This window comes from Hipposideros armiger, unplaced genomic scaffold (assembly GCF_001890085.2).
Source record: "Hipposideros armiger isolate ML-2016 unplaced genomic scaffold, ASM189008v1 scaffold_12, whole genome shotgun sequence".
Lineage (NCBI taxonomy): Eukaryota > Metazoa > Chordata > Mammalia > Chiroptera > Hipposideridae > Hipposideros > Hipposideros armiger.
The window spans coordinates 1,057,236-1,084,901 of NW_017731362.1; the positions used below are offsets into that span (position 1 = coordinate 1,057,236).

General features: G+C 38.6%; 1 protein-coding gene across 4 annotated transcripts in view; it reads left to right on the forward strand.

The window, feature by feature from the left end:
- SLC12A1 (solute carrier family 12 member 1) overlaps positions 1–27,666 on the forward strand; it is an 82,694-nt gene that overhangs the window by 45,335 nt on the left and 9,693 nt on the right. For all 4 annotated transcript variants that reach the window (XM_019664550.1, XM_019664534.1, XM_019664529.1 and 1 more), the window contains exons 18-24: positions 6,464–6,604; positions 9,119–9,225; positions 12,907–12,989; positions 22,316–22,459; positions 25,229–25,360; positions 25,593–25,704; positions 27,402–27,488. In XM_019664550.1, coding sequence (XP_019520095.1) covers positions 6,464–6,604; positions 9,119–9,225; positions 12,907–12,989; positions 22,316–22,459; positions 25,229–25,360; positions 25,593–25,704; positions 27,402–27,488 — 806 coding nt within the window. The remainder of the gene's footprint in view (positions 1–6,463; positions 6,605–9,118; positions 9,226–12,906; positions 12,990–22,315; positions 22,460–25,228; positions 25,361–25,592; positions 25,705–27,401; positions 27,489–27,666) is intronic.

Consider the following 27,666-nt stretch of genomic DNA (forward strand, 5'->3'; position numbering starts at 1 on the left):
TCTCTCTCTCTCTCTCTCTCTCTCTCTCTCTCTCTCTCTCTCACCCCCCACTGAATATCCTCAGGTACTTCAATGTCTTTTTATAGTAGTTACCTATTCTTCAAAGCATTGTCCTACAGTTTTTATTTGATCTACATAACAGCCTTGTGAGGCAGAAAGGAAAGAAGCCGTGTTCTCATTTTACTGATTGAAACGGTGAGATTCTGGAAACTTAAGCTATTGCACAGAGTCACATGATAAGAAAGTGACACAGCCAGGAGGTCAGTCTAGGCCACTGATTGTGCTCTGTGTTCCATCATGAGGAGGAAGCCTTGGCAGACTTGTATCCAGGTTGTGTTACTAGAATCAGGTAGCACTACCTGAATGTCCAATACCTGCCAGAGAATAGGGCCATCAGGAAGCTGTGTAACCCCGGGGCCAGTCAACTGGGCCATGGTGCAGGGGGTTTGCCACACGTCATCATGACCAGCACTTAAGCATCTTTTTACACTTGGCAATACTCTAAATGCTATATAAAGTCAGTTGGTCATATTCTCTTTCCTCTCAGTGCTTATATGATAGTAACTCAAACAATATAACTCAATGCAATTATCCAGGAGGGTGTGGAGGAGATCCTACTGACTACATAAGATTGACAGGTTAAGTAATGGCCAAATGTGACCCCAGAGGATTTTTTAAAATCTCATCAAGTGCCCTTTTTCTCATATTATTAACTTTGGTGCCCTGGATTAGTGGATTTCATTTCGGCCAATATAATACAGGAATGGGTTTTGATGGAATAAGCAGTTTGGGGTGTTTTTCTTCTCCAGCAATTTAGAGAAAACTTAGTTTAGCAGGCAATAAAATACCTTTAGGACAGGACAAATGAACTGGGAGTATAAACAGTCATATATTGGCAAGGGAGGAAAGGTCTTTTTACAGAGGCAAAAGATATTGCTTTTAATTAACCCTTTGTTGCTTTAACTCTAATAAAAGAATGTGATTCTGGAATATCATTTCATGTGAAGCAGGTACCTGAGGCTGTGCCTCCAGCAGCCCTGTTTGACATGTATGTTGGACCACATTGTACGTCACTGTGCTGGTCTCTCAGAGTAAGGCCCAAGAGTCTTACTCCCGGGTGCTGAGGATCTCTTGGGGCCAGAAAATAGTTACTGCATCAGTTAATGACTTTCCAGTTAGTTACTTTCTGTGAGCTCCTGGGGCTGCAGTTGCTGTCAGCATTTTTCAACTCCATGTTCAGTAGTCAATAATCTTTGCACAGAAACAGATGGAAGGGGAGTGGGGAAAGTCAACATTCCATTAGAAAATTTTTCCCAAAAGCACAGTGCTTGGTGTTTAGGCCAACCTTGTGGAACAGGGTAAATAGCAATGGTGATGTTAAGGGATGACAACTTAATTTTTAATTCTAGGAAGTTGGTGCTCATGGGCATTTGAGACACATAGTCAAGATCTGAATCTTTGTTGTGTGAATCCCTTAGGCAAACAATTTAGTCACCCTATGCCTCAATTTTATCAGATATAAAATGGGAATATTAGTAATAATAATAACACCTATGTGACAGGGTTGTTGTGAGACTCCTGTAAGATCAGCTTTTCAATGCTCACTCAGTATCTGTCAAATAGTAAGTGCTCAATTTTAGTTGTTATTGTTGATGCTGTTATCATTATCACTATTTTGATATATCATAGTTGCCATTTTTATTTCATAAATATATCCCCTTCAATAGAAGCTTAAAGCACTCTCTCTTAAAGAAACCAGGTCCAGACACTGGATGTTGGACTTGGTATCTAATAGTGTGCTCATGATGGAACAGTGAAATATGTACTCCCACCTAACGAATCACAGCACAATAGGCTCTGTGCTCTGTCCCTCGGGTGGCCTTCCGTTATTGACATGTCAGCTTAAAGTGCTGTTACACTACGAGGAAGGAGCAAGTGTAGAGCTCACTGACATTTTGATACTGGTGGGTCGATGGAAAGCATGTGGCTACAACTGCCATTTCCTGCAACAGAGGTTTTTTAAAGGACTGGTCATCATAACCCTGAAAGCTGGTGGAATTGAAATTAAGAGTTATTATTGCACTATCACCCACATTCTAGCCTTCCAACTATTTGGTTAAATCTTGCATTCAGCTATCAGAGCCTCTTCTACTCTTTTGCCTTTTTCCTACTCAGCCTAAAGATTTCAGACAAGGGGCCCTTCATCAAGACAAATTTGGGCATTCTTTTTAAGGAATCCAGCTGGGTAACTTAAAATAATACATAATTTCCCCCCTTTGAATTACCATATAATAAATCAGCGACATACTTATATCCTAAGAGGCTTTATATTCTACTTCTTCTGATAAACAACTGTTAACTTTTTTTCTCATAGATGCTTCCATTCACTTTTTAAATGATATAAACCATTACAGATCAAGCTAACGTCCCCTTTATAACCATTCAACCCCATAGCTTTCTCCCTCTCCAAAGGAAATGTTATCTGAGTTTTACTGGCATTCTTCTAGTCATTTCATGTATGTGTACCAAGATGTAGATTTGTTTTGATTGTTTTTTTTTCTCTTTAATGTTCTTTAAAACTTTATTGCCCTGCCCCGTCCTCTCATTGTAAAGGAAGAAAAGGAATCATTTTTGACCAGGTCCCTCATGTAGATCACCTTTTAAGAAAATTTCACCTTTACTATTTCCTTTTCTTTTTTTTTTTCTGAAAATATATAAAATATTTTAACAAAACCTAAAACTCTTTTTGAATTAAAAGAAGTTCTTAAGAAAACTCAGGGAAGGGCCGGCCGAGTGGCGCGATGGTTAAGAACTCGCTTGGGATGCCAGAGGGCCTCGGTTCAGATCCCACATATGAGGGCCAGAGACACTGCCCTCTACAGCTAAGATGCTGAACAACAGCTCAACCTGGAGCTGGGCTGCCGTGAGTCGCCGGCGACGGCGTGGGCTGCAGTCCCTGTGGCAGTGGATTGCCATGGGCTACCGTGTGTGGCCAGCAGCCAGCGTGAGCGGCCAGCAGCCGCAGTGAGCGGCCGTCCAGAAGCCGGCGACTGATCTGCCTCGCCAGAGAAGAGCACAATGATGGTGCCAACTTGGGCCAGTGAAGCAACATCCTCCATAAGTAGATTGAAGAACAAAACGACAGCAACTTGTCTGTTTCCCTTTCCCCAATTCCCCAGCACTGTTCCCATCCCCCCAATTCCCCAATTAAAAAAAAAATCTTTAAAAAAAAAAAAGAAAACTCAGGGAAGACAACCAATTCCTGACTCTATGGCATGACGGAGGGCAGTTCAAACATAGATAACCCAGGGAAAACTAAAATTCTCATTTCTATCTTCAGCCTTTTTTTAATCACAACTTTCACATCCGCTGAGAAGAAAATGCATTCTTTTTTAGCTGCATCTATTCTCCTTAAACCAGTGTCTCTGTCATGATGTTCACAAAATAGTGACATGACCAAATACAGAAAGAATGCAATGACCTATCAGTGGGCACTAGGATGCATGGTGAGATGAAATATGGACAAACCAGAAAGGGAAAAATTCTCTTTCCCACAGTTCCAGCCAAAGCGGCAATGAAATCTAAAACAGAGCAATAAGACGCTCGATGTTTTCAGAAATAAAAGTTGGAAAGAATACTGCACTTGGCCCAAATTCCTCTATTTAATCCTAATGATATTGGAACTCCTTTGCAAATTTTTTTTCATAATGTTCATTTATTTGAAGCACTGTCACATCAACTTCTTCTACAGACTAAATAATTATAATTTCTTTACCCCTTAATCAATGTCAAAGTTATAATATATTCAAGATTTTTAGAGCTCTTTTGTTCAAATCCTGCATTAATTTATGTACTCACATTTTGGATCCTAACTGAGCTAATCTCTATAATATTTTAATTGCGTGGTAAAATTCATTTCTGTGACTATGACATATTTGAATGTTGAATCATTATTTTCCAGTAATGTCTTCTCTCTTTGTTAGTTTGGTTTGTCCTCACTACATTTGTATTGCAGCCTTGCCTCACATTAATAAGTGTGCTAAAAAGGATATTATAATCTTTTTTTAGCCAAGAGAGATTCTGCATGAAATATTTTTATGACTTCTCAATATGGCAACTTTAGGCATTAAAGTAAATCTCTCTGTCACAATTAATGTTTAATCTACATTTTTGTATTACAAATAGACATATGTTACACTGTATTTATTTAAATAAATGCCAGTTTCCCCAGGGGTTCACAGTCACTGTGGCACAACTCAATATATTGATGGTCCAGTACCTTTCCTAGCTGTTGGCTTTTCTTCTATTTCATGGCTGTTGTTACCATTGAGTTTACTTGAATAAAATATTCCATCTTCCTTTTTCTGTCCATGAACTCTAGAATGGCCAAAAAGGAATAACAGCTCAAAATGCACCGACAATCTAGAACCCTGAGCAAAATATGACCCATAATAACTGCCTCCTTAGATCTTTACCTTCTCCATCTTCCCTGAAGGTTCTTGTTTTTTTAACTTTAATGTAAGTCATCCAAACTCTTGTGAAATGTTATGTTCCAGAAAACATTCTGGTAAAAATAAGTACATAAATAATCTGATCCAATTTAAATAGAATATCAAAAGGGAAGAGATCCCAGGATCATCTAGTGTTGTGTAATAGCAATTTAATACATGCCACAAATGTAATTTAAAATTTTCTAGTAGCCAATTAAAAAAGTAAAAAGAAATAGGTAAAGTTAATTTTAATATTTTATTTAATGTAATGTATCTAGATTATTATTTCAATATGCAATCAATATAAAATTATTAATGAGATGTTTTACTTTTTTTTCATACTAAGGCTTTAAAATTCAGTATGTGGTTTACATTTCCAGCACATCTCAATGTGGATCAGCCACATTCAAATGCTCAGTTAGCAACATGTGGATAAGGGCTATCACACTGGGCGGTGATGACCTAGATGATTTCCTTATTCTTAGAAATGCATAATCCACATCAAGAGAGGTCAAATGCATACCCAGGTTATCAGCTAGTCAGTGCCAGAGCCAGACATAAACCCAACCTGCAGGTTCCCAGTTCAGCCCTCTTTCAGCTCTTCTATGGAACAAACACAGTGGTGCAATTAGGTCCAAGTCTTCAATAAGATCGTGAGCACTCAGTTAAGATAATAAAAATCAACTTTGGATAAGCAACTACTATATTCCAGACATCACACTAGGCACTGTATCATGACTACTTCAAACAACCTTGCGGGATAAAGATTGTTATCTCTGTTTTCAAAATAACATATCAAAGCTCAGGATGATCAATTACCTCCAAAGAGGCCACGTTTAGATGTGAAACCATTTCTGCCTGACTGCAAAGATGGGTATCTTTTTCATATATCCAAAGCCCTTTCTCTCCAATCCAACACCCTCTAAGATTGAGACTCCAAGCGCGGTCCGAGAACCAGCAGCATCTATGTCACCCAGTTGTTAGAAAGGCAGAATCTTGAACCCCACTCCAGACCTACACATTGCATTTTATCAAGATTCCAGGTGGACAGTAAGAAAGCTAAGACAATTCAACAAAATTCCAAATCTCTCCATGAAGTGATAGAATTTCCCAGGACAATAATAGATGTATTCCCTATTAGCACATAGAAGATAATCAGAAGTACATTTTGGAGTAATTTGAAACATGCAAGGAAAAGAGGTGGCTTCGGCCTGCAAGGTAGGAGAAACCAGAATATAATTTTTAGTTAAAAATGAGCTACCTGAACTCAAATCTTGAAGTTACAAAATGCTTCATCTACCACCACTACGCCTGCCTCATTCTGTCGTAATCTCTTTTGCCTTCCTGTGCCATAGGTATGTGAACTTTTGTGCCCACCAAATTCATTGAGTGAACAGGAAAGGTTGATTTATTTGAGTGGGAGTACGTCAACATTACACAGGGGAAATGGTGCAAAGGTATCCTTACCACACACAGAAAGCAATGAATGGGCCTAATAGAATTGCCAAGATGTGGGCGTCCACGGCAGGAATTGCAACTCTCCACGCTCTGGTTCACAAGAGCACTGTCCGTTTCTTGCATTTGGGCTCTCACTGAGATTTCCTTGGTGTTCCTACAAGTGGCTTAGTTATTAAGTCAAAGGTTTGACTGTGTATTTATCCGGAATTTCTTCAGTTACATTTTTAGTATTTTCCTCATGTATGATGCCCTTAGCGCCTTCTTTCATTCAGCATTAGGCAATTAATTAAGCAGGTGTTAATACATCAGATATTCTGTGTGGAAAGGGAGTAACGCGAGCCGCACAGGCCCTCTCCCAAAGGCTGAACCTGCGTGAGCCCCATGTAGTGAGGTGTTTTTCCCTTTCCCATCTCTTAAGTCAATGGGGGCATTGCCAGCTATTTTTGTTCTTTAGACAACAGCAGTGCGATGTATAATAGCAGGGCTTCTAACCAATATTTCGTTATGTCATACAGGGACCGCGCAAGCTGTGTGTTAAAGAGATGAACAGTGGCATGGCGAAAAAGCAGGCCTGGCTGATAAAGAACAAAATCAAGGCTTTTTATGCTGCAGTGGCAGCAGATTGTTTCAGGGATGGTGTCCGAAGCCTCCTTCAGGTAAGGTTGGCATTGAGGGAATGAGTACAAAGGCAAAAGACAATTAGTACTCCACATTAACGACACTCCCAAAGCGAATGGCTCTGCTGAGGCAGCCCAACATCAGAGATCAATGCAGATGGTGAAGGAATTCACTTTGAATTCTTGGGGATAGGCAAAGCTAAAACAAAAGCAGAGAGGTTCTCATACAGTGAACTATGACTGATCCACTGGAAATGGAAAATGAGGTTGCCTTTGGCCAACACAGACATTCTGTCCCCATAGCTATTGAAATGCAAATGCGTTCTGATGGTTGATGACATTCAGGATCCTATTAAAACCTCAAACTATTTTTTGCATCTCACACTGCATGTTGCAGTGCTCAAGTCAGGCACTCTTTTCCTTTTTTTCTTTTGCTAATGGTGTGAGGGCAGCTGCTAGAATAAATAAATGCATGGTATTCTGGGCGGAAAAATCTCCCTATCCTCCTAAATTATTTCCAGAATGTTGAATAAGTTGTAATAATCTCTGTGGTTCAACACTAAAGCCCAGTGTTCTCCCATCTTTCCTCACTTGTTCTTTCCTTTTGCCTCCCCTTCTATAGTAAGTACGTAGAATCTTTCCCTAGTTCTGAGTTTCATAATTTAGAGTGCCAGAGTTTCCCTTAAAACAATCCAAGAGCCCCTCAGAAATTGTAGAGTTTGGCTTTCTAACCATTTTGCCTTTAATATGGTTGAATAGCCCTGATTCTCCATCTACCAAATGATGCATGTAGCTTTCAGAGTTGCCACATATAGGAGTGTCAGAATTCAGGACTACATCCAGGTAACTCTGATGCTTATGCAGGCAGGAAAAGAAAAATATATTGATTAAATTGTAATATTTTGGAGATTAAGAGTATTTGACGCATTCCTGTCTCTAAGGTCCCTGAAGAACACTTGCAAAGCAGCTGCACATGCAGAGAAATCATTTCTGAAAGACCTATTACCCCAATGAGCCTCTTTTCATCTGTTATTATTTGCTAAACAATGGAAATAGATGTCATTGCAAGATGCTGATTTTTCTTTCCGTAGTGAGTTCTTTCTCAGTAGCTCTTTGGTAAATATGTTGGGAAGGTTACACATTTAATATAAAATTATCACAGAAGATTGGAAAAATAATAAAAATTTCAACTAGGAATGGGAGGACAGACATGGAATAAGAACAGGGAGATATGGAAAACAATTTGTGTATTAATCCAGAAGAAACTGTAAAAAAAAAATGATAATGCATAAAGCTTGTTCACATTAGTTTCTTCAAAGAAAAGTGAAATACAGAGAGATCATGACAAAGGGCAGGACAGAGTGGTATTAAAGGGAAGCACTGACAATTATACCACTTTAGATAAAGGCTTCTTTGCGTCTAAGAAATTATAGTATGAATGAGCACATCCTCAAACTCTAGTCAGGGAAAAGACTACATCCATATTGCCATGCATCTGCCAAGGGCCAAATCAGCATTCTGTTACCTGTACATTTCTAAGAGCAATATACCAAATGTGATGGCGGCAATTTTATTCAGGAACCCCCCCATCAATGCCTATCTCCTTTTACTTGCTACAATCCCCTCTGAAATATCCTGCTCTGGTCATTTGTTTTCCCACAACCCAGAATGTCCTTCCTTCCCTCCCACGGCTCTGCTTATCTTCATTTGTCAACATCTGACCAACCTGCAAATACCACCTCTCCCATGAAGCCGTTCATGGGTCCTTAACCGGAATACAAGGTTTCTCCCTTTATGCTTCCAGATAAGTTCCTATTGCATTTGCACTTAAATTACAATTGCTTATGAGAATCTTGTTCCCTCCACTGTATTCTAAGCTCTTTAAGGCCAAAGAATATGCCTCAGCACTGTCCTGCAGCACCTAGCGTAGTTTTTTTGCAATTAATAGGTGCTCAGTAATATTGCTGGGTTAAATTTAATTAACTGGAAGCCATATCCTGTCATCTAATGGGGGTATGAAACTTCTGATATGGGAGATGGCTATTAATGATACTGCCATATAAGAGAATTAAGTTCTGGAAACATAGTTCAGTTACTCTTCAGTAAATAATATGAGTGGAGGTTTCAGTGATCCTTGCATATAAAAATTTCCCAAACATGGATTTTATTGCTGGTGACATTATGGATATAACAGGTGGAAATGAGCTTTGAACCACTAAGTTGCAATACGCATGCCAACAGTTAGGCTGAGCCTCACTTGATTTTAAATTATTGAACCGTATTAATGAGTGTGTCAGAAGAAATGCAAATGACTGCTAATTTAGAAAAGCTACATTTCTGTCATCTAAAATCCATTTATGGCTGAGATGATTTAAAACTAATCTTTCTGTTTTATACTTGGGTATGGACATGAAGGACATGCACTAAAATGGAATCTAATCTTCTGACTTATCAGAACAGTACTTCAGTGCTCTTTTGGACACTATTTTTCACTGGCAGTGGTAGTTTCCTGGTATGGTAAGAATTGCTGATGTGTTTCTCTCCTCTGTTTAGGCCTCGGGCTTAGGAAGAATGAAACCAAACACTCTGGTGATTGGATATAAGAAAAACTGGAGGAAAGCTCCCTTGACAGAGATTGAAAACTATGTGGGAATCATACAGTAAGTGATGGCTTTCAAGGCGAGTTCTTGTTTATAAAGCTCTAACCAGGGTGGGACATAATTGACACCGTTCTACCAGGTGAAATTACCTGAGAAGAGGACATTCCCCTGGTACTCTGAATTCTTTACCAAAGTGAAAAAGCACCACTAATAATAGAACTTGAGGGAATCATAGCATCAGAGGAAGCAGGGTGGGGGGAATTCAGTGTCAAAGATAAAGGTAAATATTAAGAGTTAGAACCTTAGAACCTATTTGTAAGATTAAAAGCAAAGGACAGTAAATTAAGGAAGGAATTTTTCTTTCAAAATAGCTGGAATCTTGAATTGGCTGGTGTGCCCAATTCAGTCATTGTCTCCTTCTGAGCCTTGAGTAACGTAGTCACTACCCCAAATTCTCGGATCTCCCTTGGTGAATATGAGGGTCTCAGGTGTCAGTTACCTCAGCCATGTGACAGTGTCGGTTTAGGCACAGAAAATGAGTTTTAAATGGTACGTGACATCTGATACCTTAATATTGAAAGAGCCTTGGGATAAGGGTAATAATGATATTCATTAAAGGATGAGCAGGTACCAGGCTAGTGTCCTTAACATGAGTTATCCCATTTAATTCTCACAAGAAGACTGGGAAGTAAGTACTATTATTGTTCTCATTTTACAAATGGACACACAGACATTAAAAATGAAGTAACATGCAGCAAATGACAGAACTGGAATTCCAACCCAGGACTAGCCGAATTCAAAGTTTAAACTCCTGACCACATGTTATACTGCCTCTAGAAGTACATATACACCCCAAGTATTACTTGGCTCCTTATTTTGCATAAGAGAAGACAAATTCTACACTTACTAAGAGGCACAGGGTGTCCTCAGTGACAATTCTAGAAAATTGAGCCTTTCTTCCAGGCTTGAAAATACTTAACCAGATTCATCTCAAGGAGAGCAATGTTAGCTATTAGCTATGTCCAACAGACATGTTTTGGGTCAACAGCTCTGAAAATGGAAGATTTCCTTGGTCCGTGGTCTGGCTTTGCTCTGATTTCATACCACAGAGAACATGGCTTGAGAGGTCTGACTGCATTTAAAAGTCTAGTACAGGAAAGAAATCCTCACCCATCGAAACGAACATACTCAGTGCTTTTTGTGCCCGGCTATGTCCTCTGGCCCCTGCTGGAATGTGCACCAATTTATCATTATTTGGGAAAGATTTAGACAACATAACAAAATCATTCTAATATTCTGCTTAAAAGAAGCATAAGAAAATAACTTTCATCTTTTGAAATTATATGCATTACTGACCAAACAAAAATTCATTTAGTCTTCGTAACATGGGAAACCTATGCATTAAATGCATTCTCCTGAATTGTATTCCCCAAATGTACAAAGCCTGGATGCCACGTGCTGCCACCTGGCTCCTGCTGGTGCTCTAAATTCACTAGGTTAAGGTTAAACTAGGTGATCAAGGGTCAGAGTTTTGCCAGGCTCAGCAAACAGCATTTTGATATGTTTAGAATCAGTCAGCTGCTGACCAGATGTTCTTGGAAATGGATTAGATCTGCTCTCTGTCATCCAGATTCTTCAGTAAAATTTCATCTTTACCTTTGAGAAAAAAGCGGTGGAGGGGAAAAAAATTTCATCTTCACTTTTGGGGACAAAAAGGGGTGGAACAAATAGAAAGAAATGTGTAAATCTTCAGTCATGGTGTCCATTATTTGATATAAAATTACTTGGGAGCATCTTCTAAACTCCTCGCCATCTCAAACATTCTAGAAGTTCAATGGTACCAAAATAATCAAACCTAGTAACAAAAAGCTGAAGAGAATTCTGGCTTTTATACCAAATTAATAATTGGTTTTCTTGGTAATAAAGTCAGTGTGAAGGTGGCTCAAATGTGTACTAGTATAAAACTTAGCTAGTTTGGTAAAGTTAAATGACCTTACTACCATAGCAGCGGGGTCCATAAACAAGGAAGACAATCATGCAACCATATTGTATTGTATCTTCCTTTTTAACATTTTTTGTATTGTTTTATGATTTAAAATAAAGCACAGTATAATTGTTATCATAAGGATATTATTACAATAGTATAGTATTTTACTAGTTTTATTTGTACAAAAGATTTTAAATATCTGTAATATTCTCAAGTATGGCTTAATTTTAATTAGAATCTTTTTAGTTGTTGTTGTCTACATTAACAAATTACCTCAAACTTGGTGGCTTAAAACAACACAAATTTATTAGCTTATAGTAGTGTGGGTTAAAAGTCTGATGCTAGCTCACTGGGGTAAAATCAAGTTGTGGGCTGGGCTGTATTACCTTCTGGAGTCTCTGGGAGAGAATTCCTGGCCTTGCTTTTTCTAGGTTCTAGAGTCTGACCACTTTAATGGCTCCCTTTCCTCCATCTTCAAAACGCTTGATGGGTCAAGTCCTTCTCATACCATATTACTCAGATCTCTTCTCCTGCCTCCCAATTTTACTTTTAAGGACCCTGGTGATTACATTGGGCCCATCTGGATAATCCAAGATAACCTTCCCATCTCAATGTCCTTAACCTAATCACGTCTGTAAAGTCCCTTTGGCCATGTAAAATAACTTATTTCCAGGTCCCAGGGATTAAAATATGAAGGTCTTTGGGGGTCAAAAATTATTCTGCCTAACACAGAATCCAAATACTTTTTGGGGAACACACTGTCTACTATTTATAATCAAGGACAATTAGAAACAAGATTTATTGGGAATTTATTTTGTGGCAAATTTTGCTAGAATGGATCTATTTTGTTAAGTGATGATCTCTTATGGTTTGAATTTTGAATGGATACTCATATTATAGTGAACTTTTTTATATCATTATTTGAAAATTCAGGTTTACTCGCTATTGAACATTTTTTTGCATATAGTGAGATAAGCATAAACTGCATTGTTTTGGGCACAAGGGGTGACCCAAAGGAAAGGGTCCTGGGCTTCAGACCCATAGAAGGTTGAACAAAGGAACTCCCAAGGAGGAAACTTTAAATGAACTCAAAATACTAATTGGCTTGTGCCATCTTTAGAGGTAGAGAAAAAAATATTCTACAAGAACAGACATAAAAGAAAGAGAGCTTTTCTTTTCCTTCTAGATAATCTACTTCCTTTGTGTTGGGTGTAGAGAAGACCCAACAGCCAACTTCCATAGCATAGGGTTGCCATGAAAAAGCCTTGTTTCAGATGGTCTGTCCAAAGGCAATGGTGAAAGTTACTGAGAGGAACTGGAGACATTTTTAACTGGGAATCAGCAATGTTGTAGGATTCCTCCTAAGGGGGTGAGAGGTTTGGCTGATGATTTTCTTTGCCACCTAGAAACTCTTTATTCTAAATATTTCAGTGATTGCTTTGTTTATATTAGAAAACAATAAATTTCTTAAAGTATGTAACATGCTCTTAATCAAAATTCTAGTTGATAGTATTACTTGAATAAATTGGTTCCAGAGCAAATGAGTTAGGTATCTCAGTTACCTTTACCCAGAAAACATTTTTAAAAGGCATAAAGGGAGAACTAACAGAAAGGCACCAGCTTTGGGTTGTATTCTAACATGAATTTTCTTAGTTTAATTGCATTGAAATCCTAGAAGCAAGTTTAATATGAATGCAAAGCTTGAGGATTAAAGGGGTCATTTAAATCACTAACCACTTTGCTTCCACTTTCAGCGATGCATTTGATTTTGAGACTGGTGTGGTCATCGTCAGAATCAGCCAAGGGTTTGACATTTCTCAGGTTCTTCAGGTACAAGGTATGTACTTTCTTTATTCAACCAACAAATGTTTTTGGAGCCCCTACACCATGCCTGGCATGGAGTTCCAGGTGTTGGGCTAGAGCAATCACTGCACAATACAGACACAACCCCGTAACAATGGCACTTGTGTTATTGTGCTGGCCCCAGGTTTGTACTCTTCCCAGTGTTTCCCCCATTGCTCATGCAAGTGGCCTTTGTTCTGCTAACCAGAAATGTAGAACAATCCAGGGTAGTCATCAATTATTCTTCTTATCACAAAACCACAAAGCCAGCATCACTGAAAATAAACACCTTCAGTAAATTAACCTGCCGAATTAATTTCTGCAAGATGTTTCAGAAAATGAAGATTAATTCTTTCCTCAGAAAACCATGTATTTTGTTTTTAAGAGTCTATGATCTAGTTTACAACTAACATGGAAATGAGCCTGGATGTATCATGCCATGAATCACTAATCTAAGTTGGAGACAAAAACACTAATTCAGATTAGTGACTCTGGCCTTTCCCTATAGAGGGTAGGGGGTCCACTTATACAGGATTTTTTCAATTGACCTGAGCAGTTCAACTGACTGCAGTTCAACTGAACCTCACAGTTCAATTGAAGTGAAAAGCATGAAGCAGACAATAGTGAAATATGAGGCTGCTGATATAACAGCCTGAGTTTAAAAGCCCTCATTTGCCATGTTAAAAAATGTGGGCCATATTCTGTAAACAATGAGTAACCAATGAAGATTTTTAAGAGAGTAATGTGGTCAAATTTAGATCTTAGATCTTATGCTCTTTCAGTTATATGGGCATGGACTCAATGAGGACTAGAATGAAAACAGAGGGACAAATCAAAAAGATTTTTATAATAATCAAAGATAGAGAAGGTGACAGCCTGAACTAGAGCTAGAGATGGAGAAAAAAAGGACAGAAGTATTTTGGAGGTACAAAGGGCAGCATTTGGGGGTTGGTTGGATGTGTAGAATATGAGAGGGGGAGGAGTCAAAAAAGATTTCTTGGCTGACTAAATGACTGGTGGTTCTACCAATGGAAATGGAAAAACACAAGAGGAAGTGTAGGTTTAATGAAGAGATGTCTGATTCAATTATAACAATCTCCCGTGGGAAATTCTACTGCAAATGTCCAATAGGCTGTTAGACAGTCCTGGTCTTAAAGGAGAAATGTGAGCCGGAAATGTAGATTTCGGAGATATTATGGACCAAATTGTGCCCCCCACCACCCGAGTTTTTATGTTGAAGTCCTAATCTCAGGTGTGACTGTATTTGGAGATAGAGTCTTTAAAGAGGCAAATAAGATAAAATGAGATCATTAGGGTGGGTCCTAGTCCCATATGATTGGTGTCCTTATAAAAAGAGATTAGGACACAGACAAGCACAGACGGAAGGAAGAAGACAGCCATCTATAAACCAAGCAGAGAGGCCTCAGAATGAAACCAGCTCTGCCAGCACCTTGATCTTGGACTTCTAGTCTCCAGAACTGTGAGAAAATAAATTTCTCTTGCTTAAGCCACCAAGTCTGTAGTGTGTGTTATGGCAGACCTACCAAACTAATACAGCAGACATCATAGTTAAGGAGAAAATTGAAACAATGACACTTGAAAATATACCCCAAAGAGTGAAGTACTTGAGAGCCCAAAGGCGCAGGAAAAGGACTCAAAAGAAGGAGCAGTGAAGGAATTATCTGAAAGGTAAAGGAACCAGGAGCTCGTGGTGGCACGGAAGCCATGGGAGCAGAGTGCTTAAAATGAGGAGAATCATCAACATCGTCAAATACAGCCTAAAATTCCAGAAAGACTGTGCATGAAATGTGATTGACACAACTCAGATAATCCTAGTGAGCATACTTGCTGTAGAGCAGTGTTGACAGAATCCAGATTGCCACAGTCTGAGGAGAGAATATGAGATGATGAAACAGGGAATGTGGATGTGACCAACCATTCTGAGAAGCTTGCTAAGGAGAAGAATATGATTGAGGAAATTTCCTATAGGGAGACCTATAGACCCTAGCATGGGAGACAGAGGCATGTTTTCAGAATAAGAAAATGCGCCCAAGAGAATAGGAGAAATTGAAGATGAAGGTAAGAAAAAGGAGAGGGAGGGATGACTGAGGGAGTAAGAGCCTGGAGGAACAGGAAGAATCAGGAAAGGGCATGGATGGGAGAGTTGGCCTGAAACAGCAGAAAAATGCTTCATCTTCTAAAATTAGAGCAAAAGAGGAGAGGATTGATGCTGAGGTAGATAGTTTTGTAAGAATGGAGTGATAAATTGAGGAGGATCATGCGTAATAGTTTCAGTTTTCTTTGTGAAGTTGGAGCAATTTCTCCAATTGACCAGTTTTTCTCTAGCAGCATTTGATCTCCAGAGTAGAGGAGGATCAGGGTTTGGCTGGGTAGGTTCAGCAGAAAGGAAAGCCTACGAGGGGTTTGAGAGGGCTGGTGCTTGATGGGTCCAGATTCTAGTTGGCCATTTCACGACTGTCTCCATTGTAACAGAAGGGAGTGGATTGGGTAGATTCTCTGATGCAAACCATCTTGGTGTGTTCTAAGGGAGGAGAAGAAAGAAGAAGCAACTATAGATCAAGGGCTTGCATAGACTAGAGAACCATTATATGATATGTATACTCAATGTTTATGTATGAAGAGCTTTAAAAAATAAAATTGAGAACAGAGTCCATCCTAGGCAAAATTGTAGCATAAAGGTTATCTTTGATGCCTTCAGTCTTCCATTTTTATACCCCTTTTCTCTTTTTATGGGCCTTTTACATTTACAGATCAGATATACTACTTCTGTCTCTGTGTTCATGATTAATTTACATTCCTTCCTAGTAGAACTTAATATATTAGTAGCAACAATAGCTAACATTAAGAGTACTTATTATGTGCCATGTATTGTGTTTCATGTTCACATACATTACGACATTTATCATCCCAACTACCCTATGAGGAATGTAGTATCATTGTCCCATTTTACAACTAATGAAATTGAGGCTTACCCAAGATTCACTAGGCCTGTAATTGGTAGCGCTGAGATTCGAACATATCTGTTTGAAACACTGTTCTATCTTTTAAATCTGGAGAGAACAATGGCTTACATAATGAGAGGCAATAGTAAAATCTGAGATAATGGAGTAGAACAAGGATATTTCCACCTATTCCTTTAAAAACCCAACATAGGGGCTGCCTGTCTTTGTGAAGATAGACATGACATAAGAACCTAATATTAAAAGACCTGTTCTTTTGCTAACTTTTTATGTTTTACTTTAATTTGCCTGCCTTTTGTGCTGTAATGTTTTTCCATCTAAACAATGAGAATACAAAATACAATTTGTATTTAGATTACATATTTGTTTTGTATGTTATGGTGATCTCTTCAAGCTGAAAGATATGATGTAGCTGAAAAATATTCCTCCCACCTCTCCCTGCTCCATCCACCAAAATTCACCATCAATTTAGTTCTATAAAGCAATACAGAAGCAAATTCTGTGGTATTTCCAAAAGAATCCTGACAGTGAACTGCATCCCCTTTTAATTTCCCAAGGGATGTATCTGATTTATATCAATTTTGATGTCTGAAATATTTCTGCTTCTTAGTCAAGAAGGGGAAAATACAGTTGAATGCTAATAAAATAATTATAAGTACCAATTATCTAGGGTAAACAAAAAACAATGTTACACAAGCACATGAAGAACATGCAGAAAAACAATAGCATAATGATAGAAATTAACTTTACGCCACATTTCCACGCATCGTTTTGAAGTTTATGCAATTTATGACACAGCCCTCATATTAGATTTTGAATTGGAAGAAATAAGCTTGTGTTTCATTATATTATACTGTAATATAGGGCTTAATAAGAGCCTGATAAATCTTAAATATTGCATTATACTATGTTAATGATTATCATCATAGCTTTTCCAACACAGGCGCCAGTGTCATCACAGATTATAATTTAAAGGAAATATTGGGAGCTCAGAGTGCCCATATACTGTAGTTAATAAAGCAGTGAATAGAAATCACCTTTATAGGTAATTTACCAGCTAATGACAATTATTTCTATACCGTGTCACAGGCTATGTGAGGAGAATAACTTTTTACAGAGATAAGATCGACTGCATAGCATTCTAACTTGTATACGGCAGCAACTCATCCAGTACTGGTGGCTGACAGTTTCTCTTAATAAATTAATTTATTGCCCAACAACACAAAACCCGGTATTTCATATTGCTCAATTCCCAGGGGGTATTTAACAAGTTTGCCAACTTCTACAAAGAGTCCAAGTTATACTGGTAAGAATAAAGTGATGAAATGTGATTTGCGATATATGGCGATCATGCGTTCCATGTAAGTACTGCCCGATTTATGACCATCTCAGAGCATGGGGCTTCTGCTGTGTCTGATAAAGTGGCTTAGCAAAATAGAGACAGAAGGTAGTGTAGGAAATAATTACTTGATTGGAAGGTGACCACTGCAGGATCACTTCCTGCCTTCAGTTCAACTAGACTTCACCTGGGCTACAGAATATTGATTCAGGTGAGCATTTACTGCTTTGAGTTGACTGGCCAAGGGAAAAAAAAAACATAATTTAGCAATTAATGAAGAAAACGGATGTTGTGAAGTGAGAGAAGATGCAGTTTCTCCATGGGCTTTCCTGTTCTCCCTTCTGTCCTTAAGATTCAAAGTGAATTGTAATGTGCCCACTCCTGCCTATTTCTAAAAGGCATCTTAGAAAACAAAACAAAACAAGATAGAACATTGGAGGCAATCTTGGTAACTAAATTGAATTTCAAAGTATGGTCACTCCAGTTGGTTACCATACAATCAACTTGTAAAGCACCTGAAAACAGAGTAACTACTATTGAAGTGGTTTTGGCATTTGCATGAAGACACAGCTCAGCATTCACTCTTTGTTCTTACTATAAGAACTGTTGGAAGAATTGGTTAGAAACCCACTCAACTGAGAGAACCTAGTCTAAGCTTTTTTCATCCATCATTAGAACCTCAGGGATTCTCTTAATCTTGAAAAGAGAGAAGGGCAGGATTTTTCTCTCTCTAATCTTGTGGTTCTGTAAATCGTGATAGACTATGGAATTATCTAACATGGAAGATTAAAATTTCTACCTGAGGCCCAGGTGGTGGCCCTTTCCAGCGAAAGGACCCCTTTTCTTGCCTCTTCATTCTTCTGATTAATCCTGCCTGTCCTACCTTCTGTCACATCCCAGCCTGGTTTGTACCATCAGCCCCTATAAGCCCCTCTTTTTATACCTCTATATACAGCACTAACTCTATTTCTTTCCAACATTGTCTTTTGTAATGTTTTTATAACTTACCCACCCCATACGTACACACACACTTTACACACCCCATCCCTGACAGCTATTTACTTGGTTTTCTTCCTTTCTAGAGATAATACTTTCAAATATGTTGAATTATATTAACAGCACTGACCTGTTTTTTTTTATTTCAACAAAACTATTCTTTTAGTACTTATGGCACTGCTAGGGAGGTATTGGCACAGTCAAACATGCGAGAAGGAGTATGTGAAGTCGAAGCATAGGCTTTGGAGTCAGACAGACCTGGGTTTAAATCCCAGGTTGACATTTTTGGGCTGAGTGATTTTAGTCAAATTACTCATCCTCCCAGTGTTTCACTTTTCACATTTTCAAATTAGAATAATTATAGTACCTACATTACAGATTTGTTATTTTGCATTATTAAAGGATATGATAGAGACTATCCCATCCTGTCATATAGTTTGGTATTGTACTTGGCACAAAATAAACTCTCAATCAATGGTGCTAATGAAATATAACATAAGCTCTCCTCCAGGAGTTCAGTCTAGCGGGGGTAAAACAGACATGTGTTTTAAAACTCTATTCCATGTCCCACAGTTATTGCAATAAAGTTTGAAGCAGAGTATTATGGAAATGTAGAGTGTTATGTGAATTTATCTGCTTAGGAAACTTGGGGGTGGTTTCTTCAAAAAGTACAGACTGAGTACTCCTTCAACAGACAGGTATTGGCAGTCAGAGCATATCACTGAGAAAGGATGGTAAAGAGGAACGAACACTAGAATTGGAAGCAGACAGCAAAGCTTGGGTCACCAGCTGGGAACCATGGACAATTCACTTGAACTGTCTGAACCCAAGTTTCCTTTACATTAAAATGAGGAGACAGTTACGAGCTTGGCCTGCCAGTATTGGTGTTGGGATCAAATAAGGTACTAAGGGGAAAGGGCTTCGTGAGTCTGGGAGATCACAAATGGAGTGATGGTGGTGGTGAGAGCAGTGAGGAAATGAGCCGTTTTCATTGTCAGCCTCTTGGAATCCATTCAGCTACCGTGGCTCACCCACCTTGAGCCTAATGGTCAGCTAGCCAGTCCTCCTGCTGAAAGAAATGCTCTGACAAAGTCTGCTCTTGGTTTCGTATGCAAACAGAGGCAAGCACTACAGCAGATAGATAATGCAGAACAGAGCATCAAAACACCACTCCTACTTCGTGCTGAAATGAGCAAAGGAGGGAGTGCACAGAAGGAGGCCTTAGATCACCTACAAAGTGAATAATTAAGAATTAACTCTAATGAGAATTTGCAAAATCACCGTGCAAGTGATCATACGCCACTGTGTGAATTTGAAAATCCAAGATGGCCAAGCAAACCGATGTTAGCCTTTAGGATAGACTCTGTTGGCCTCTGTCTCTGTCATCCTTGAGGGACCTGCTAAACCTGACTCATTCAAGCACAGTCTGGTTTTGCCTCTCAGGCTTGGGATTTGGAAGTTTGCCCTGTCCAGGGTGGGCTGTGTATATACCTTCCAGCAAGCTGCCGGAGCAGCTCCAGGCGCACTCAGCCAGCTGACTCTGTTACAAAGGAGGGACCGTCTTCTTTCCTCCTTTGTCCAAACCACAGGAGTGGCTAATCACAGGGTGTGCTGGAGCCGGCCGAAAAGAAAATCAAAGGAACCCTCTCCCCAGAGTGGCCCTCGCAGCTGTTCCCAAAGAAGCTCACAGATATGTACACAACTGCTAAGAGCTGTTACTCCACAGCTGGCCCCTGCAGCACACCAAAATATGGATAATAGCTGGGAGGCTGTCACCAGAGCCGGGATGTTGCCAGTGTTACTGCTCTGGGCAGCCTGCCATATGCACCTGTGTCTTTAGGGTCCTTCCTTTACAATGACGTGCTAGAGGGGCCATAGTGTGGAAAACTTAACTTGGCATTATACCATCCATGTGCCTGAGAGCATTTAGGTGAAGAGTTGGAGATTAATAAGACAACTGTGAAATACTAGTAATAAGACAAAAGCAAAAGTTCTCTTCAAAGTGGGAAGCATGCAGGATTTGGAGTCAAGCAGACATTTGAACCTTGTTACTTGTAGCTGGCTGACATCAGGCAAGTTACTTAACCTTTCTGAGCCTCAATTTCTTCATCAACAAAAGGAAGATAATCATAGTAACTACCTTAGAGCTGTTTGGGAAGGAATAATACGCAGTCAAGTTCCTGGCACCCAGAGAGTGTTAATAAATAGCAACTGCTATAATAACTTCCAGGCTTCTCAAAATACTCCATTTGCTTTGCACAATTAAGCCCATTTCCAGGAGTTGCATAAACACACTGCCTATAGAATATACTCATTGCTTTGTTCTTTAAGGAGCACCAAAGCACTATGGGAGAACTGCTGTTTATTCTTTCTGCAATGCTAGGGAAGTTGCATAAACACACTGCCTATAGAATATACTCATTGCTTTGTTCTTTAAGGAGCACCAAAGCACTATGGGAGAACTGCTGTTTATTCTTTCTGCAATGCTAGGGAGAGGGGAAGGGTTACAGTTTTCCATTTCACAGATAGGAAATCAGAGGCATAGAAAAAGTCAAAGACTTGCTTATGTCGCATAAAGCCAGAAGCAGAGCTATAATCGGTCATGCACCCCAATGCGATGCAGCTTATGTTCACCTTTCAAAAGTCAGGGGTAAGCAACTCCTGTCTGAGCTTTAATACCATCAGTCTAATTTCTCAGATTTTCTGTAGCAGCTGATCTTGAGAACCTTTTGAAGCTTTGGGGAAATCACATGGGTGATTTGACCTTAAATCTCATGCCACTGGCAAAAGATTAATTGCTAAGACCTGGAAAGGAGCCAGACAATTCTGTGGAGCTGAATAACAGCACCGTCTAGGGATGTGACTGTCCTGACAGATTTAGTTAGTACATAACTGATAAATCTAGGGTTTGTATAGCTTCGCTTCCCAGATAGATATGGCAACAGGCTCCGAGGGCTGACATTTACAGAAGTCCTACCAGCGTTTTGTAACACTGAACCAAGGTTTCCTGCTCTCTGTCTTGGAACGCTGCTTATTTTCTAAGGCTCTGGTCTCACGGGCAAGGAGATGAGGGGATCTGACAAAAGGGTTTCCTTTCTCACTAAGCGAGGATGCCCATCGCTCTGTAGCACTGCCTTTAAAGTCTTTGTTTACCCGGATCCAGTGCAGGCTGAGGTCAGAGGAAGATGCAACACATTACATAGCAGCTAGGAATTTTTCGTCACAATCAGAATCCAAAAAAGATAAAAGGCAGCCAGATACAACATCGGAGTTTGGATAGTGTGTCTAAACCGGGGACAGGAAATTTTGCACAGCTTGACTTTTATTCCAGTCTCCAGTGTCATGAGACCACCCCCCCCTTTTTTTTTTTTTTAAAGCAATTTGAACTCTGAGAGGCACACAGAAATCTCAGCTTTCATTTTTTCCACTTTGGTCACTCACTCTAGAAAGTATTTTGCTTATCGGAAAGAATTGTTGGTGGATGGTTTTCACTGTCATTTGCAATCAGAACCCATAGGGCTTATTATAAGATTTAGTTATCTTTCCTTCATTCTTGTTCTCTACTTTTACGTTTTAATTCAGGAGGTAGTGTTGTGCGCCTGATATATACCCAGCACGCTTCTGTAATTTTGTGACTTCCACTTGTAAAACATCTGACCCAGTAGCTTAGGTCAGTAAATCAGTGGTTTTCAGTGTGTAAAATTTTATATTCAGTGGATCTGGCTCCTTGGGGTTTTGCCAGAAGTAAATAAAGATGGCATTAAATAGCCTCCCTTGCCCTTACAAATAAAAACTCATAGAGCTATTTTTGGGGGCTAGTCATTACTTTCTGAATATAATTTACTGGCATGCATTCCTCTTTAATAATCGTTCAGGGGAAAAAAATCATATTATAATGATCATTATATTGTACATGTGCCACTTTTAATATTAAAATAGTTTATGAGTGTTCTTGAAAACGTTGTCTCTCTGAGTTAAGTGAGTGGTTTTGCCTTCTGTCATCAGAGGAATTAGAGAAGCTGGAACAGGAGAGGCTGGCTCTGGAAGCCACCATCAAAGACAATGAATGTGAAGAAGGAAACGGGGGCATCCGAGGCTTGTTTAAAAAAGCTGGCAAGTTGAACATCACAAAGCCAACTGCTAAAAAAGGTAAGTACTTTTAAAATTTTCAAGAAAGATTACAAGATGAGCCACTACGTGAGTATCTGTAGAGGTCCGAAGTCAGCTTCTAAGATGTTGGGGGTGTTGAGTAAGGACTGAAAGACATTTCTTTTGAGAAAGTTGTATGTGTGAAAGGTAGAAGGTATTGTCATTTATCAACAATGTTAAGCCCTTTGTAACATCTTACTGTAAAATCTTTATTTTAAAATAATAATATTTGGTTTGGGATCAGATTGAGTGCCATAAAATAGAAATTTCTTAGTTAAGATGAGAAAGAGACAGAAATGTAATAACCAATACCCAAACTGGTTTATCTACATTCCCCTCCCCCCCTCACACACACACACCTTGCAGACATTTCAGAGATTTGAAAATTGACTAGTACAGGTGAATGAGGGATCTAGCTAGAAGTTTAATTTCAAAAAAAGCATCTTCGTCACAAACCAGAATTCTGGACTTGGGACTATATTCATACTAATTACCTGCAGGTTTTGGCTGAGTGGTACATTTATCTCTAAATATCAAGTATACATCCTTGGAACAGGGGACCAGAAAATGAAAAGGCATGTTATAAATTTTATAAACAGGTTATTCAAACATCTTTTTTTTTAAATGGCTCTTTTCCAGAAATCCTGCAACTTGAGTTTAATGAGGTCTACAGCGACCTCTGCTGGTAGAAAATTAGAATGTTAACATTTATTTCTGTCATGAACAAATAATCCTAGTTACTGAAGTCATTCACTGGTGTGGGGCCCAAGAAAGATCTTTTCTCTGGGATGGTCTCCAAGTCAAATAGCAAGATTCAAACTGAGACTTAGCAGGCTTTTTTTTTCATCTAGGTTGACAGGATCCAACCTTTCAAAGAGGCTATCTTTTACCCTGGAAAATGTTTGGTTTTGTTTGCTTGTTTTCCTACTATAGCCTAAGGATGAAATTTCACCTGTATATAATATTTTTATATATTTACATAGAATTATGGGAAATACAAACATTTCCTCTTTCAAATACTGGAGGTACTCTTGTGTACCTGGAATATTCCATGGGATAGTAAGAAAGCCCTTAAAATGACATTTTCTAGGAAAATGCTTGTGTTTCAATCTAAAATTTTGGTGGCACATCAGGAATTTCTGGGTGTAAATATTAGAAAAATACCATCTGGATGCTAACTACTATCTTCTTTCCTTTCTAATTATTTGGTTTATTTGTGAGAAGAGTTAACTAGCCACTGAATCTGGTCTATTCAATGGTACAGTCTGGAAAAGCAATAGAAAATTCAGAGGTCAGAGCCCAGTACCATTTTCTAGCTGATGATGAGGAGGAAAGCATTAATGTCCTTATGAGTGAAAGGGGGACTTGTAATTTATTCTGGAAGCCTGTCTCTGCATCACAATTAGTTTTGGCAAAAATGTACTCCTCTGAAAGTCAACATGTCTCATGGTTCGGAAAAGTAAAATAATGTTTTATTTCCAACACCTAATGTTTCAGACACAGCTCTAAGTAGGCCCCTTCACTGCTTGGCTTTCATAGGTTAACAACTCCTTTGAGTTCTAGATCAGAACCAGCTCTGCCTCCCAGGCACTCATGCTTGAGTCCATTGGCTGCTTTGATGTGCATGTATGTGGTGGGAGCAGAGTTTGGTCCATTTTGTAAATGTATTTACTTTCTCCCTCAGCAGTCATAGGGAGACAGAAACAATATAAAATAATTGCTTCAGAATGGACAGCCCCAAACATGGAAACAGCAAAAGACAGAACAAAGCATCTTTAGAACCTCTTAGATCAGAGAAAAAACTCTTGAGCAGCTGTCAGCTCTCCTCCAAGCACTACACTGACACCACCTCTTTGAAATAAGCAATAAAGTTACAACTTTCAAAGATGTGGAAATGAGAAAGAGCATATACAGTGTAGCAAAGAAGCCCCTATTGGCAAATAGGAACAAGGGTCCAATTTAAATACTGGCCTAGTTCCCTGGTACACTTCCATTGTGTCCATGTTAGGTTGGAAATTACATTATAAAAAAATATTTTTTTTAGCTATTTTATGTGCAGCCTTAATTATAATTCAAGTAAAGGAATTTTGTCTTTCTATATTTCCTGGCTTTTTCATCTCATTCACAGAGATTCAAATACCTCAAGTGGCTTTACCCTAGCCTCACAAAACTCCTTGACAAGAAAGCAAGGGAGAGTCACAGAAAGTCAAGATGCTCATTGTCCCTGGCACCTTTATAATCCAGACATTCATGGAATTTACACCAAAATTGCACTCAAGGGAATCAATTCTCTAACAAAGGAATACTTCTGATTCTCTTGCATATCTCCAGAAAATCATACACCACGTGTTCTACTTTCAAATAAATCTGAAAATATGATTCAATTGACTTATACCTGAAATTTGGAAAAATCATAATTTTTTTCCAGATAATTTAACATTATTACTAATTGTCTAGATAATAATTCCACTCTGAGACAGATTACTAAGGACCTGAAAACAGACCACAGCTTAATAATGAAAACTGTAAGCATAAAACCAATATCAACTTTTCTGAACTACTGAAGGTAGTCTAAATTACTATGGGGCTAAATTACTATGGGGCTCGACCTTTATCTCCCTTTCCAGAGAACAGAGCTCACTGTTTACAAGTATAAAAAACACTTACAAATTCATGACCTTTCCTCTAATTTCCTGAACATATTTATTGGAAAGTTATTTTGTTTCTTTCCTCAAAAGACAAATGGCTGTATTATTTCTCTCTTTACAGACAGCAGCATTAACACCATCCAGTCCATGCACGTAGGGGAGTTCAACCAGAAACTGGTGGAAGCCAGCACCCAATTTAAAAAGAAGCAAGGAAAAGGCACAATTGATGTTTGGTGGTTATTTGATGATGGAGGTAAAAATGTCCAGAATATACATGAGGAAGGCAGAATTTCTGTGTTGATAAAATTTAACACACGGCTTGGGAAGGTATATGAAAACGATACTAGTTAAAGCACACTTCTGTGCTCTCCAAAGACTGTATTCTTTAGGAGCTATGGAGGTGAGAACAAAAAAGATGTAAAGCCACTCATTTCCTTTCAGTTACGTACACTCATCTTTTCTGTCATACTTTACTCTTTTTTCAGGTTTAACACTCCTTATCCCCTATATCCTGACTCTCAGGAAAAAATGGAAGGATTGTAAATTAAGAATCTATGTCGGAGGGAAGATAAACCGCATTGAAGAAGAAAAAATTGCGTAAGTAACTTATCTCTCACGTGTTAAAACATTTTGGATGTTTGTTGTTCTAAAGCATTACTTGGTTTTCTGGTCAATAAATTATCTGTGTAAGTTTTCTCCTCACTGTCTTCAAGTCCTTTTATCCCCTGCCACAAATGCTTTCAAAAAGGAGTTTGGCACAGACGCCCCATCTCAAGTCTTGAGTGAGCATATCATTTATCTTTTATAATGTCCATTGTGTTCTGACTAGCAAGTGTATCCAAGAAAGGAAGAGCCTGAAGGAATTTGTGTCTAATAGTTTCTTCTGGGGGATTCAAACGGGTTAATTCACAGCAGTCACTCTAGCACAGCTCACTTAAAAGAGAGGTGGCTGCACCTGGTCCTCACCCCAGCCCTGCCACCAATGAGCTGCAAGACTGCAATAGTCACTACACATATCTGGGTCCCTAGTTTCTTAGTTGTAGTTTGAAAGAGTTTAAATGGATGACTGTTGAGATCCCTTCCAATTAAAATAATAATAATTTTAAAAGTCCCACAATGTGAGTCTGTATCTTGATTAATTTAGTCATGGAGAGCTGACACATAGTTGTACGAATACGAGAATGTGCTGTAATCAAAGGTTTTTGGCAGAAATTTGAAGGAGCATCTTCAGCAACTCTTGGTCTCTAATGGCATGTCCTGAACCCTTCCTGGAACCGACTTCCAGAAACCACAAAATAATGACGAATTTTTATGCAGTGATTTTTCTTCATATTTCCTCTCCCTTCATGGGAGGACATTATACATTTAATTCCTCTTAAAGAAAGTCATATTAAAATGTAAACAAGCATGATGTCTATAACAGTTATATTTTCTTAGAGCCTCCAGTATCTTTTTTGGACAACTGGTGACATTTGAAAATGGTTGGTGGATTAGATGACAGTATGGGATCAATGTTAAACTTCCTGATTTCAAAAATTGTACTCTATTGATATGAGATAATGCCCTTGTTCTTAGGAAATACCCACTGAAGTATTTAGAGGTAGAGGAGCCGCTGATATCTGCAATTTATTTTAAAATGGCAGATAGGTAGGTAGGTGAGCAGGTAGGTAGAAAGCAAGCAAAAAAAGAAAAAAAGGAAAGACAGAAGTTGTAGATAGATGTAGACATATATAAATAAAAGAGAAAAAGAGAATGATAAATCAAATGGTGCAAAATATAAACAATTAATGAATCTGTGATTTCTTTGCACTATCCTTGCAATTTTTCTGTAACTTTGAAATTATATCAAAATTTTCAGTTGCCAGGGGGAAAAAACCTCCACTATAAAATGATACAATATATAATAATTATTAGTTTGTCAGTAGTTTGTCGGTAAACTATAAAAATTATCAGCAAGATAATAGACAATAAAGCATTTTTTGGGGGGGGGATTGTTTGTTTTTTCAAGTAATAAAGCTTAGACAGGACTACATTATCTTCCCTGAAATGTGATGGCAGAGCTGGGTTTGCTGTTTTCAGTGTCTGCACTGACAGGAATTTGCCTTCAGTGGAATCACTCGGTCTACATCTAATATATCCATTAAGTACTATAACGACAATCAAACACTAACTAAAGCCTTTGTCTGAAAGCTAAGCTGAAATAAATGTGATTGCTTTTGATATCTTAAACACAAAACTCTTTGATTGAAAATCATTACACATGCAATGACAAAGTGTTTCTCTCGTATTTTCAGAATGGCTTCCCTTCTGAGCAAATTTAGGATAAAATTTGCAGACATCCATATCATTGGTGACATCAACATTAAGCCAAACAAAGAAAGGTACGAAACACTTAACAAGGTCCATTGTTTATTTTGTGATATTCTCTCACCCTCTTTTGTGTTGATTATTAAAGGGTAAAAATGTTATATGTATTTACTGCAGTGACTTCCTGAAAGGATATAATAAAAAGGGACTTCAAATAATGATGACATAGTGCTGTCAAGTGCATTCTGATGG